The 15,992-nt window shown below is 33.5% G+C and overlaps 2 protein-coding genes and 1 pseudogene across 2 annotated transcripts in view; all 3 read left to right on the forward strand.

Moving 5' to 3' along the window:
- Window positions 1-212: 212 nt before the first annotated feature.
- On the forward strand, window positions 213-773 carry LOC149896018 (protein D3 pseudogene; annotated as a pseudogene).
- Window positions 774-881: 108 nt separating this feature from the next.
- Window positions 882-1,752, forward strand: eIF1 (eukaryotic translation initiation factor eIF1). Its single transcript, XM_090118237.1, has one exon. The coding sequence runs from the start codon at window positions 1,062-1,064 to the stop codon at window positions 1,392-1,394; it is 333 nt and encodes a 110-aa protein (XP_089974363.1). The 5' UTR covers window positions 882-1,061; the 3' UTR covers window positions 1,395-1,752.
- Window positions 1,753-5,661: 3,909 nt separating this feature from the next.
- DCTN1-p150 (dynactin subunit 1) overlaps window positions 5,662-15,992 on the forward strand; it is a 46,614-nt gene continuing 36,283 nt past the window's right edge. The window contains exons 1-5 of the mRNA XM_090118033.1: window positions 5,662-5,858; window positions 5,933-6,131; window positions 7,328-7,464; window positions 9,944-9,976; window positions 12,404-12,460. Of these exons, the coding sequence (XP_089974159.1) occupies window positions 5,955-6,131; window positions 7,328-7,464; window positions 9,944-9,976; window positions 12,404-12,460 (404 nt within the window). The 5' untranslated portion in view covers window positions 5,662-5,858; window positions 5,933-5,954. The remainder of the gene's footprint in view (window positions 5,859-5,932; window positions 6,132-7,327; window positions 7,465-9,943; window positions 9,977-12,403; window positions 12,461-15,992) is intronic.

Here is a 15,992-nt window from a genome sequence, read left to right on the forward strand (position 1 = left end):
ATGTGTTCAATGATTCAGTCAAACCGGCGACGTGACTGACGGACAACATGACGGTGACTGGTGTTTGTGGATACGTACACAAACCGTCACCGATCAGTCATCGGTGACTTGACGGTGACTGATGTGTGTGAGTGCACCCTAACTCTTATATTTTTGACAATATTAATTAAATAAAGTGATAAAACTGCAGAAAGGACTATAAGAAAACAATAATGTCTGAGGTGCAAACATTATTTAAACAACACTGTATTATTCCTGACGTGACAACTATAGCGCCATCAGAAATTTTAAATATACAATATCCTAGCGGAGTCACCGTTGACTTAGGAAAAGAACTAACGCCGACGCAAGTTAAAGACAGACCAAATGTAAAGTGGGCTAGTAAAGACACTGAATATTATACCTTAGCCATGGTTGACCCTGATGCACCAAGTCGAGAGAATCCCAAATTCAGAGAATGGCATCATTGGTTAGTAGGAAATATTTATGGAGGTGACATAAACAAGGGTGAAGTTTTATCAGATTATATTGGTTCGGGTCCACCAAAAGGAACAGGTCTACATCGATATGTTTTTTTAGTATTCAGACAACAAGAAAAATGCGACTTTTCTAAAGTTCCCAAACTGCCTAATAATTCGGGAGACAAGAGAGGTAAATTCTCTATTTCAAAATTTGCTCAACAATTCAAATTGGGGACACCAGTTGCTGGAAATTTTTATGTGGCTAAATATGATGATTATGTCCCGAAACTATATGCGAAACTCAAGGGATAATTTTTATTTAATAAAAACCGACAAATCAAAATTGTGTGGAAGCAGCTTTTTAAAAAAATAGTGGCAGTTGTCTATGGTCGCGATCGATAACGATTTCCGCCTCCGCGTGACATACTCATTTTTTTGGTCAACTCGCCATATCATCCGCCATTACATTTTGGAGTTTGCGTAAATTGGTCGTTGCGCTGTCTGTGCCACTAGCACCGAGCGTTATCAGTGACAGTTAAACTCATTAGTGCGTTGTATCGCAGTGTTTTATTGAAACAAAGAGTAGAGACGTTATATCGTATGTCCATCCAGAATCTCAACACATTCGACCCATTCGCCGATGCTATCAAAAGCTCGGAAGACGATGTTCAAGATGGATTAGTCCACGTCCGGATCCAACAGCGGAACGGACGCAAAACGCTAACAACGGTACAAGGCCTCTCGTCGGACTATGACCTGAAGAAGATTGTGCGGGCATGCAAGAAGGAGTTCGCGTGCAACGGTACAGTCGTGGAGCACCCCGAGTACGGCGAGGTGCTGCAGCTGCAGGGCGACCAGCGCGAGAATATTTGCCAGTGGCTCACCAAGTCGGGGCTTGTTAAGCCCGAACAACTCAAAGTTCACGGCTTCTAAGCCTCTACATAACATGTCCAACACCGTGACATCATCATAGTTTTCTAATATTATGAGATCGTGCGCGTAACCCTATAATCGAATAATTATGTATTTAGAAAGCACCGATATATACAGAGAGAAAACGAACGGCCCTCGTGGCCTCCCGCGCCCTGTGCCTTGCTGTCTCCCAGAAATATTGTAATTTATAAAAATAAATGTATTTTGACTAATCGACGCCGTCTCTTACTCGGACAGCTTTAGTTGCAATTAACGCCGAACGAAATAGTTAATAAATCAGTTTGTTTTTGTGCGACATTATTAATAAATTGCTGTAATAAGTATATGATGTGTCTCAATAATTAAACATGTTTTTGTATTCGCATCTTTCATTTAACGCCTCAGGTAATGTCCTATAACGGTATCATGATCAGTGAAAGTAGGTTTCGCCAACAGGTAGGATCCCTCTACAAATACGTCATCGAATGCATTTAACCCCACATTCTACAATAAAATAAGTTTATACCATTTAAAACATTCAAAAATTTTATAAAGATAAGTGACCTTTACACTAACGTTCACACGAACGATCATATTTTTTATTATTGTATAAATAGAAACAGATACTGATTCGAGAAAATACATAAGTAATTGCGTTTATGTGACGTATTGCAAAGTATCTTACAAGGAAGCTGTGAGTCATGTCCTCATTATATCTCGCTTAGCAAGACAATGTTGAGGTCATCCACTCGTCAATATTTTCAATAGGTTGCTATATAATAGGTAACATAAACAATTTATTTCGCAATTATCGTGTATGATTTCATTTGTTTGTTTAATATTAACGTAACAATGCTAAATACGTTTGTACACTGAAATGTACAAAATTACCTATCAAGCGAATTATTTTAATATGTACATTCGTTAACTATGCATATTTAGATACCTACGTCAATCAACTCTCAAATGGTCCATTTGAAATCAGTCTACTTGTTGCTTTTAAATTTGTTTGAATAAAGATAATTTTATGAAAAACAATAATGCCATGTCCTTCAAGGGCTTCAAGCCTCTTGAATCTCACTCGATAGAGCTGGGTATTGCTCAAACCATCAAAATATCTTGGTCCAGCCATCCTGACGCAGACATAATCATTCGAAGACAAGACACCTCCGCCAGTCAACCATACCCTAATCACAGATTAAATATTAGTTACTACGTAAACCCTAATCTACAATCTTTAGCCTACGGCCTACCTAGGTATTTTAATATGGATTCCCCTGTAGTCTGCAAGGACACATGCCCACACATGCCTATGAGGGTTCAGTCATAGGGTTCACCGTTGGCTATAATCCACCGCGCTGGCTAAGTGCGGATTTGTACTTGGTAGATCTCCCATGTCAGTGAACTTTTGGTTCATAGCCATGCGAGTTTTTTCACGATGTTATATTGACCGGTAGGAGCAGTGATATGGAGATAAGCTGAGAAAAATACTTAAATGTAGTTAATATATAGGTAGTTAGGTATTATAGGTTCTAAACAATAATATACCTACCTACCTATACATATGTAAATACGTCTTGTTTCGAATCTCATAACACCGAGATTTTTACAACTGAGTCTCCACTCTTAAATCTCCAGTCCAACCGAATTCTAAAATAAAATACCTACCTACTTACATAATTATCTTGTAAATTGTTCCAGCATATCCCTATACACTTCACTTACTTACACTCTATCTACACTTACTTACTCTATCCCTACACTTACTTAATTGCTCAACCCTAGCAAAAAAAATATTTACCTAGGTAACTAGGTACAAAATTATCCGAATTACAGATTTTTTATAAAATTTATAATACCATGGACCAATATACTCAAGATTGGTCCATGATACAAAACTAATAACGTACATAACACTGTGTACATAACTTAGCAGATAAGTATATAATATTATATGGTTTCTTTCATATTTAATTGAAACTGTTTGGGTTTTAGTATCAACTAACTCTAATTATTTATAATAAAGAGATTTATCGTAATTCCAAGATATTATGATATAATTGAAGTTCAAACAATTAACAAAGACAACTTGTTTTAATTAAGTAGCTGAATAAATAATGTGAAGTAAAGCTTTGTAAATTAAATCAATAACTAAGTAAATAAAGAATAATCTTCTAGGTTAAATATACCATACACAAAGGTGATGCAATGCATAATAAAATACCTAGACAGTAATATAATATATTTTATTGTGATATTTTTTATTAAAAATCTAGCTTACCGCCCGCGGCTTCGCCCGCTTTGTCTAAAACCTAATAAATTATATATACTTAAACCTTCCTCTTGAATCACTCTATCTATCTATTTAAAAAATCCGCATCAAAATCCGTTGCATAGTTTTAAAGATTTATACATACAAAGGGACAGAGAAAGTGACTTTGATTTATACTATGTGGCACACAAGTGGCGAAAATTATCTTAATGCAGGTTTTTTTCTAATCCGGACTTCAGAAGTTCTTGATCTTCAATGCCTCGATGTCGACAGAAAGCTAATTTTACAAATTTTAATAAGATAGATAACATCATAACCACATACATATATATGTATGTTTGTTCCTCTATCACGCCTAAACTACTAAACCAATTTGGATGAAATTTTGGTAAGTACAAGGATAGTTTGAAACCTGGTTTTATCTCACGGGAACAGGGACTGTGCTGATTTTCCTTTGACTACGCGGGTGGAAAACTTATAACCCTTTCTATAGCAAAGCTTTATGCTATATCATAGGGGCCGTCCATTAATCACGTGATGTTTTTTTGGCATTTTTTGACCCCCCCCTCCCCATTGGTGATACGTGGTGAGGTTTAAGACTACCCCTCCCCCCTCCCCCCTATATCACGTGTATTTTTTCGTACCTGCAAAGAATCTATTTTTTATTTATAAAAAAATACTGGTATAAGTATCATCTAATTTTATTATAGAAAATTAAAGGCTACTACTATAATAAACGTTCAGAGGTAGACAGAAAGATTGCAGTTTGTTTTTGAATGACATAAAAATAATGAAAGAAATGCGAAAAAGTTGTACGCATAGAAATCTAAATAACAAGACACTAGAAGTCGTAAGCGTGCGTGACCTTGTCGCCACTCAGGTGATTTTCACATCACCAGTGCATTCGTCACTGTTCAGTTGCTCTGGAGACGTATGAGTGTATACATGGTGTGTTTCAGCAATTCCCATTGCGGAAATTCTTCCACAAGTTGTAATTATACTTATAAAGGAATAATATTTCATCGGAAAATATTTTTTTTTAGAAATAATGCCGTTTTTCCTTAAAATTATAGAATATTTACAAGTATTACGAGTGTCACCATAGTAATCGAAATAACAATGAATGACACAGTCGACCATTCTTATTGCCACGTTTGTTCGTATTGGAGCAAAAAATCTCATAATATACTTAGGGATGTTATTCTAAAATAAACCGTAAATTCGTGCGTTAGGATACATATTCAAAAGCTTAATTTAATAGTTAAGTTAATTTTCACTAAAATCAAGCTGTCCAATAAAAGGCATAGTTTACTTGTGTGTACTGTTAAGCTTTCGGTTTGAATGTGTTGATTTTGGCGACAGCGGTTTTCATACGAATTATGACATTATAGCACTTCTATGTGTCTTGTTATTTAGATTTCTATGGTTGTACGCGTTTGACTAAAATAAATACATAATATGTAACGCCGCTTTTCGGTTGAGTATCGCGCGCTTGCCGAAAAAATAAATACACGTGATATATTACTTTTTGATGCACCCCCTCCCCCCCTTTTGAGCCTCACGTGATTAATGGACAGCCCCATAAGTATCATGTATGTATATTAAAACAAAAAAGGTAATCAATCCAGGTACTAAGGACTTTCAATATTTGGGGAAATAAATTCATCCTCCATCTCCTATAATAAGTGCATAATATTATGTTTGTATTGTATTGACTATTGATGGATAAGTGAGCAAAAAGAGTGAGTGGGAAAAAAGAAAATCAAAGAGGGCGCCATTTATTCAAGAAGCTTATTAAAAATCATGTAGTGACCTAGGACATTCAAATGATTATCTTTTCATAGTTATATACTTAGAGTTATATACATCACGATTCACGAAACAAAATATAGCCTTTGAATTTTGTAGAACGCAAGATATTTTAAACTCCGAGAAAATGACATACAATATATAATATTTTGTCTGTGGACATGACAGATGATTCTGACATCGTTGTCAACGTTGTCAATTGATTTTGTCATTCGCAAAGAATTTTCGGTTTTATTTTTTGGTGCAAACTGCAAATAAAACATAAAAATATAAATAACAGGCATTGAAGAAACAAAAACCCAATTATAATTCTACATTTGTGTTAATTAAGAAAATGCGATGTATTAGTTTTTCAAATATAGCATTGTTCATATATTAAAAAGTCAACAAAACTTCTAAATAAGGTGATCCTATAGTCATTTATGAAATATTTTAGAAAATTTTATTCTTTTATTAATAGTGTTGTACTTTTTTGTAGGTTTATCGATTCTGGCATCAGAATGTCTGATAAACAGTTGAAGTTGGGGCAGAGGGTGGCCGTGGTCGGTAAAAATGTTAAAGGCACAGTCGCCTACATGGGTCATCCAACTTTCGCGTCCGGTAAATGGATAGGAATTATTCTGGACGAACCTAAAGGCAAGAATAATGGGACTGTTCGGGGACACGCATATTTTCAGGTGAGACATAATATCACAATCATGTAAGTGCTTAAAAAACTAAAAACGAAATTTCATTCTCATACACTTTTAGATCTTACTAACATACCTAATTGTGAAAGTTTGCAAGAATTGATGTGTGTTTCTCTCTCACGCAATAAAAATTGAACACTTTTTGATGATACTTGACAGTGATGTAACTTATGTACCAGTATAACAAATCTGATAAAGAAATGCTTGTTGTTGCCTGCGGGTTTATCCTAGGATGAAACATGTGGCACACCTAGTTATTAAGACGCTTGAAAAATTCTTTCTCTGTTAGATAGCCCATTTAACAGGGAAGGGTACACAATAGGACAATGCAAGTAAAATCGTGGGGCACATCTAGTAGTTTTTTGAAGTGAAAACTTCTTTAGCGGCGTTGAGCACTTTTTCTGTAATGGGTATAAAATCTTAAACTCGCGTCAGGACACGTGACCTGATCGAAAAAGCGTAAAGCTTTGGTCTGGTGATCATGACGCACAACGTTGAGGTATGCGCCCCAACGCAGCGTCACGACGCAGCATTTACCGTCCCTGAGGAGAGGTGGTCAGTTGATTTTGCCGCAGCTACCAAGGTAAACATGAACATGAACAATTTTGCTGTAATTATCAAACTTCTATGTTTTTTGTCTTTATTTTTATATAAAGAAGGATAGCTGCGAACTAATTCTATTAAATTGTCTTCGAAAAAGTTCATATTGTCGCATTCATATATGCCGTGACGCATATCCGCACACCGCAGCGTTCAATCGAGAATGACGCCGCGCTGTGCGGGAGTACACCTCCCCACTCACCGCGCTTGCCCTTCGCCGCGGACGCATACTGCGACAGAACAAGAGAACATTGTCGACGTTTTTCATATGATTGAGTGTCCGGCATCGCAAAACGTATACCTCAGCGTTGTGCGTCATGATCACCAGACCAAAGCTTAAGACGGATGGATCTCAAACATGCTCAACGTTAATAATCAAGTTTTCACTTCTGCCGGCACTCCCGCAGTGCAACCCGTCTTTTTTTTTTCAATAACCACTAAAGAAGCGGGCGTTGCAGTCTCTAATGTTGTGATTGTTTATGGTGTTGATCACCGCCATAAGCAATCACAATGTTAGGGAACATTGTGCTTATTTTGCCAGTTTAGTACATATTAATGTTAAGACAAATGAAAACACATTTCAGTGCCAAGAGAACTATGGTATGTTTGTGCGCCAAACGCAGCTGCAACTGCTCGACGGTGACGACAATCCGATGGAGACGTCCATGACGACGTCCAGTGAGGATATCAAGACGTCGCTACCTAACCGACGGCTGAGCAGGTATGTTTGTTGTGTAGTTGCGGTATTTATGTGTTTGGGAAGTAAATGGAATGGAAGGGAAGTAAATGGAATACATAGTATAGTTAATAAAAAGTCTGTAATTTCTAAATCTACACAAATAATATAAAGATGAAGAGTTTGTTTATTCCTTTTAAAGCTCTAATCCCAGGGAATACTGGACCGGGGCGTTTTTGAGGAGTTTTTAAGTAAAATAAAATTGAAAACAATTAAATATTAAACTTTCTCTTTAGTTTAGATCACTTATTTTATCCATACCACTAATCATATTTTAGTGCCCTTGATTTTAGACTTCAATATTATGAGTTGATCTTGTGATGTACATAATTTTAGTAATTATAATCATAGGTATGCTTTTGATATAACAAGATTCCATTCCATTTATTTCTATTAGTATAATGTGTCTTGTGATTGGTGTAAATTATACAAAATTATAAAAGATTACAATTTAGATTTTTTTTAGTACTTTTTAATAAGGCTGTAAGCAGTTATAAATTCAATTTAGATGAATTCCCAATTCACAAATATATATCATCAATATATTATTTTGAAACATTATTTTATATTATACAGAGAATTTATCTACATCCAGTTTTTAAAACTATTAAAAATTTCGTTTCTACAAGTATCATTGAACTTTGACATAATTTCAAGCAAAAAAAAAATAATAATTGTTCATTTGATTAACTAAAAATGAGTAGCATTTTTTTTGAAATATAGAATAAAATTTTGAAAAGTCTTGTATGACTTTATTCAATTCTGCTTACAGCTAGCACTAGTCATAGAAAAAAAAATTTCTATAATTTTTATAACTAGCAATACTGTTATTTGTAAGTGCGTCATCCAAGAGTCAGTATTTGGAAAGTGGCAACAAAAGATATACTATACATATACGGTATACGAAGCAAGTATATTTTAAAAGACAAGGCTAACGCTAGATCTATTATGTATTAAATTTTAAGCTGGATATTCATGGTAAACATTTTAAGTAAAGAAAATTAATAATCAATACAGTTAAAAAAATGTGTGCGTGTACTAGTGTGTGACCTTATTTTTCAAAAAATAATTTACTATATGCAACTTTACAGAAATACGTCCAATCACACGTGGTAGGGATAAGAAAAAGATGGCGCGTAATGGAAAAATGTCACACGTAACGAAAAAAATGTTACACTAAATTTTTTTCCCATCCCGATAAAGAAGTTTCACTTCAATTAAAAATTCATGAAATTATTGTATGTATACACCAAACCTGCTTAAGAACAATTCAATCTGTTTAATGTGGGCCAAAATCTAGTCTACAGAAGTCTGTTACATAGAAACATACAGATTTCAGGTGAAGCTAATAAAACCGTGTTAAAAACAGACATGGATGTTAATCAAATGTCATTTGCGAATAAAGTCCGATAATGACTCAGTGTAATATAATAACTCGGTGCGTAGCAAGAGCGCAGCAGGAGTGAAAGGTACAGTGAAAGGGATAGCTTTATATACGCTACCGGTAAAAGTTATGTGATACTCACAATCGTATTTTGTGTACCAGGAGACTATGAACAGCAAAGAGCTGGGTTTACGAACGTAGCTGCATGTTCGAATCTCTTTCGCTTGCTGTTGTCCTATTACATATTATTGTGTGCAATTTTTAAGTTTATGCATTTATTTAAATAAATAGCAAGAAAATACACGACTGTTGTGAATCTATCCAAGAGGGGATTACAGTTGTTATCTGTTAGTGTTTTTTTATTCATATTAGGTACCTTACAGCTGTTGATAAGATAAATTATACTAATCACTAGCTTGAGAAGTTGCAAAACTGACAGTGGCAGAATAGGCGACGCATATTGAAATGTTCTCGTCCGACCAGCGATAACATTAAAAAGTTCCCAGCAACTGTTTCAATGTTACTAAGAACTTTGTTGGTCAACTATAATAAAAATAATAAATAAAATAAAAATCGTTTATTTGTTTCATAACACAGTGTACAATCAGTTTTGAATACAGTAAAAATTTCATATTATAATAACGGGCACTTAATAGACAAATTATAATAATAAAAAAAAACTGTTTCTCAACAAATGTTTACCACGAATATATGGCTATAATGTGTCTTTTTTTAATCGTGTTTTATCTATAGTTTTAATTTTTAGCGATCATTATTAGATTTTGCGATGGGAATTAAAAATTGTATATGTTTAAACTTTTAGTTAAGTTAGGAATAAGTTGATGATATTAATTGAAAATTGTTTTTGATTTTATAATAACTTAAGTATAAAATAAGTCTAGTTTATTATAATTAATATTTATATATTTTACTCATTATGTTCGCATATAACAATAAAAAAAGGTTGCTGCCCGAATTTGCATACTATTTTTGCCATTTTTAATACTAATAAAATTACCATATAATTTTTGATTCCCCTCCCCATTAACTGTAGATCTAACGTGTGTGTTTGTTTGCTAGTATAACAGTCGCGCAGAGGTCTAGACCGACTACGTAAGTACTATAACACTAGTGCACATGTACAAGCTTCGCTCGCACTTAGGGTGCATTTCCACCAAAGATATGCGAGGATGCGCAGCGAGGTATGTGTTTGAAAATAACCAATAGTATCGCTTCATTTAGCGTTTGAAGCGTTGTGATTGGTTCTTTACAAACACATCGCTCGCTATGCATCCACGAACATCTGTAGTGGAAAAGCACCCTTACGCTTGTAAACTGTGGAATAGAGAAGTTTTTTTTTTAAGTAGAGAAATTTCGTATTAAGGTTTAAGGTTTTTTAGTTACTATAACCAGTTTGGTAGAATGTTAGAACGTTAAATGAAAAATATAGTCCCAGAATATTAATGAGTATAATTAACATTTGGTAATTCATAGTAAAGTTTAGTCCAGTATGAAAACTTTGTCATGTCTGTTTCTTCTCTATTCTATGGTGTTATGATGCTCGATTTGCGTTACTACATACTAAGAATGTGATTAAATGCTATAAAAACAGTAGGCTAATCAAATTATTTAGTACACGTTAAATATCAAATCATAGGTTATCAATTCAACTGATTTTATGTTGTGTTTAAAATAAATTATATTTTATACTAGAAATACAAATAGAGATAAAAAATTATATTTATACTCTAAAAGTGGCAGCCCTCAGGTGAAACAAGGGTTGTCATCTTTTTAATAAAATAAATATTAAATGACGATGCGATGTGCTTTGCTCTGTGTAAATTATATATTTAAGATTTATATGTCGACTACATAATATCGATTAGAAATGGTGTTCGTTTTGCTTCGTGTTGCATATCTTGTTATCTATCTATACTTATATTAAAAAGCTGAAGAGTTTGTTTGTTTGAACGCGCTTATCTCAGAAACTACTGGTTCGATTAGAAAAATTATTTCGGTGTTAGATAGCCTATTTATCAAGGAAGGCTATATAGGCTATATATCATCACGCTAAGACCAACAGGAGCGTTCCTGTTTCCCTGTAAAATATCAAATGCACGATGTTTATAGAGATGTAAAATTTTAGAAAGAAATGTTAATGTATATAGATTTTTATTTAATTGAACGTCAGAAGCGTCAAATAATTTGTTGCTAGAACATAAATTATATAAAATTTCAACACGCAAGTGTAACGAATACCAAAGTATAATTGTTGGATATTACACAATGACTAGTTTTGCACACCCCGATTTGCTATAGTGTGTCTAATAATTTATCCGACTTTAAAGTTTTGAGTGGGTTTTTTGTTAAATTGATGATATTTTTTGGATACAGTAAGGTAAGGCAAATGAGCTAAAAAAAGTAAACTAGTGGAACTTAATTATAACACTTTTGGTGATAAGTATATTATCCATACTAATATTATAAATGCGAAAGTAACTCTGTCTGTCTGTCTGTTACTCAATCACGCCTTAACTACTGAACCAATTTGCATGAAATTTGGTATAGAGATATTTTGACACCCGAGAAAGGACATAGGATAAGTTTTATCCCGGAAATCCTACGGGAACGGGTTTTTCTTTGAAAACGCGGGCAAAGCCGCGGGCGGAAAGCTAGTTTCTTATAAATAAAGTAAAGTGGATAGGATATATTTCCTGTTAACTTTGACAGTATTAATTTAAGTTAATACTCACATAACAAAAAATTAAACCCATAATGAAGGGTGTAATTTTTTGTAATGTGAGAATTGTGGTCAAACTGAAACATTTATATTTTATTCAATTAGACTTCTTCGAGAAGCACTTTTGATACGTTATTCCATATTTTTAACATTTACCACCGATTCGGAAAGCAGTATCTATGGAGAAGAACCGGCAAGAAACTCCATATTCGATTTGTTTTTAATAATTTATTCTCGCGATACGTGAAATGCCTTCATATTTTGTTTTGGAAACGTGTACATATGTTTATTTAGACATTACAAGTCTGAAGAGACAAAAATTGTTCTGGTATTTGCATATTTTAGTGATTACAAGAATTGAAAACGTCTTCTATTTTTTCATAAATGTGGTATATTGAATGTCTGCTCATTTGCCTTACATCATGAGCAATGAGCATATCCAACTATGTATTGCTGTATATAAGAAAAATATTTTCATAAATGTTTAAAACAAATTAAGTCTTCTATATTTTTTGAAGTGAAACTTCTTTAGGCGCGTTGATAGTAAATTTTCATGTTCGCGTCATGTCAATGCCGTCACGTCATGGAGTAAGGCGACGATTTTGGTGTCTTCGAATCGTGCCATAGAAGTTTCACTTCTGACACGTGTGCTCGTAACACACGTGTTTTTTAGAATTATTTACGTCTTGGATATGCTCATGAAAAGCTATATTTTATATGTATTAACATAAAAGATAAATTTCCACAAATTTAAAGTCGGATAGCAATGTCCTCTAACATTATATTAATCGGTCGCTAAGGGTGCGTCGAAAAGCGTCGCCGGCGCAGTCGAAAACGGGAACCTTGTCTATGTCCAGGTAATAGATTATATTGATACTATATGCGTGTATAGATGTAAGTAGTCAGATGCACAGATAAAATATGCAATCCAAGATTTCCAAAGAAATAAAAAAAGGAGAAGATTCGAATTCCAGATTTCAAATTCAACCTATTCTAGTTTTGAAATGATAAACATATATCTCTTCATATCTTAAAGAGATTGAATATGTTTATTAAATTTAATAAACTTAATTATTAAAAAAAAACTTGAGGGGTGTCAAGCGACACCCGCATGGGACGAAGTTTTAAGTTAGAGAGAGACAGATAGAGAAACACGCGCACGTCGCACGGCTTACTGCTATAGCAAAAAGTGTCGTTACAACTTTTCGTTTTTTTTTCTGTCTATCCCCAAAAGGTACTTATTATTAGTCATAACATTCAAAACTGGGATGTAAATGTTTGCAATGGATATTAAAAAATAATCAAGGTTGTTAAAATACAGATACTGGGCTTACACAATTTTTTGACAACCTTGTCCATAACCTATCCTGTTCGTCTGTATGCCGTTAGTGTGAGAGGTGGGATAGTAACTAAACTATTTTGTGCATCTGATTATTTATAGAATACTATATGAATAGCTACAGCACGTGTATATAAAACGCACTCCAAATTTATATTAAAAAAAAGTTTATTCAGAAAAAAAATTCAATGCACCTTGACGGTTTCATTAATAATATCTTCTGAATAAGCTACGCTTTGTGATTCTTTATATGTTCTATTTTTTATTATGCGCGCTACACACATACCTGCAGCAGGGGCAATTGCACCCGTAATTGGCTCCTTAATTGTGATGTGTATAGGCATGCAGGGACAATTTAGAGAACAGGGGCCGGATTATAACCTCTTATTCCCAGTCAGTTTACGTTTAGTTCAGTTCAATTTTCGGCGTAATCTGTCTGGAAATAGGAGGTCATAATTCGGCTATAACTGAAATTGCTCCGACTTTGCCCCTGTGGCAGGTACGTGAGTATCCGCCTTTTTTGCGTTGTTATTATTTTCATAAGCACGTGATTTGTTATGGTTTAGTTTCAAAATAATGTTTTATTTTGTTTGTAAAAAATTGAAATTGCAAGTTTTGAACATTATTTTTGCGTTTGACATGTTAATTTATTTCTTTGATACTGCTATAATAGTGTTCTTTATATTAGAATTTCTTAAAATAAATTGTAGATTAGATTATTTATATTTGTTACTTGATTGATTTACAAGGCGTGTGTAGTATTACTAAATTTAAAAAAAAAATATATTATTTGCAAACGTTTCTTTAATAGTTGAAGTAAATAATTTTAAGATAACCAGAGACACAAATGAACGTGATATACCATAATGTGGAGCCAGAGACAATATAAAATGTTTTCGTTTATGTTTATTTTATTTTATTCTGCACTCATATTCTTGTAAATAACCAGCTATATACTTAAGAATCTTATTGTTTACGCATTGTTTCTTATTTGTATTGTGTTTTAAATGTACTCATAGTATTTTCAAGGCAACAAGACATGCTCTTTGAATATTTTAAAATAAATTTTTAAATTTTATTTTTCTAGGGTTACTCATTTTGCAAAATGTTTCTATATGTTACGGGCATTAAGTTTTTACTAAGTTTTTATACATTGATATAGATTGAGAATTAACTTTTAATTAAAAATTAAAAAAAAATGTTAGTTCTAATAATATGTATGCCCAAAAGGCAGCATTTTCTATTAGATTTTTTGTTCAAATTAGTTCGACTTGATTGTCGCCGAAATCTCAATTGAAAAAGGCAACAAAAAAAGTTTAACTCAACTGAAGTGTGAATTATATGATTCGTGATCGAGGAAAAGTTTTTTTTAAGAATCTACATTATATAATAGTAGTATAGTGGCAATTGTCACGAGACATTTAATTTCCGATATGTAAGAAATAGTTCCTTACAAAAGGCAGTTTTAATGTCGGCTGTAAAAGGCCTTGATCTCTATGAGTGCATTTAAAAAATCAATTTAAGTGATGAAGGAATAAGGTTAAAATTGCAAGTATTGGTGCTTCCTAGAAATGTATTGTCTTGGTGATCGTTTTACTATGTGTTTGTATTATTTTATAATTTCTATATGCTTGTACTATGAACAATAAGCGTACATCGTTTTTGGAATTCGAGTTGGAAATACTGTAATGTTCGTAATATTGAATAAAATAGTTTATTTTTAAAAAACCGATTTGGCATACATAATATTTTTTGAAACAAAATAAAAACGATGTATCTTTCAAAATGTTATCTTTAGGTATTCGCTCTTGAGATTTTTTCGATAATTCAAATAATTTGTCTGCATTGGTCTTTCGCTTGTTATCTTCCAAGCAGTTTGTTTCATTATCTTTTAGTTTATTCGGAAATGCTAAGCACATTTAAAAGAGCACTATTGTTTATAAACACTATGTGTAAATAGCTATAAGATATACTAAGGCACTGTTTCAATTATATTGAAAAACTTAAAGGAATAATACCAGCCTACTGTGACGAACCTATTTATCATTATTTTTCAGTAGAAAATAAATTTAATAATTTATTTAATCAATATTATATTTGAAACAGTTTCTCATAGTAAATTATAACTGATGGTGTTATTAGATGCACATTTCCCGTGTTTAATGATTTATTAGAATCGATTTAAGTGTAACATTAAAATATTGAATTTGATTTAACAAAAGTATTGAATCAGAGTTAACGTTAATCATTAACGTTTCGGACATGGGATAAAAAATAAACAAGAATAACATGAACTCAGTGAGAGATTTTTGGAAAATTGTTCAAGATGTTTTGTCTTTATCTATCAAAATTAAATTATAGTCCTTTCTACCTAAGATGATTTCTGTGACACATCGATTTTTGACACGTGTAGAGATGTCTTTACTGAAATCATATCAATTTTTTCCGATAATCGATAATATTTTATATGGAAATGAAATCGATTTGAATAAAGTACCAAAATTAGTTTTTTCGGCATTTCGCCAACAATTAACTAAGGAAACTTAGCAAACAACAGCAACAAAAAGTCAACAATAACAATAACAGAATACCACGTAAAGTATCAATACAAAAATGCAACTTGTATATGTTACGGCTAAAGGTAGGTGAGAACATAAACTTAAGATTAGCCGGCTAAACTTAGGTTTATTTTCGACGAGGTGTTAATGTTAGTTTGTTCTATCTTTAGCCGGCTAAACTTAAGTGTAACCGCAGGCCCGTGGCTAAAAATGTCGGGGTGGGTAGATTTGGTTACTATAATACATGTAAGGAACAGGGCGAGTGTTTTCTGGCACTTCGCCGGCTGCTGCCGCAGCACGCTCGCTGCGCTCGCTCGGCTCGTGCGGGTCTTAAGAGTTCTAACCTAACCTAACCTAGCCACCAGCTTTCTGCCCTGAGTCGGGGTGGGTAGATTTGGTTACTATAATACATGTAAGGAACAGGGCGAGTGTTTTCTGGCACTGTGCGGGCCCCTCAAGCCCTCCACCGGCCCGGCGCTAACCAAATCTACC

This window comes from Colias eurytheme, chromosome 29 (genome assembly GCF_061535395.1).
Source record: "Colias eurytheme isolate Ceu_HAF_F1 chromosome 29, ilColEury1 Martin Lab GWU primary, whole genome shotgun sequence".
Taxonomy (NCBI): Eukaryota; Metazoa; Arthropoda; class Insecta; order Lepidoptera; family Pieridae; genus Colias; species Colias eurytheme.

Bases quoted from the DNA above. Each gene is read 5' to 3' on its own strand.
- eIF1 (XM_090118237.1), top strand. From the start codon at position 1,062: ATGTCCATCCAGAATCTCAACACATTCGACCCATTCGCCGATGCTATC.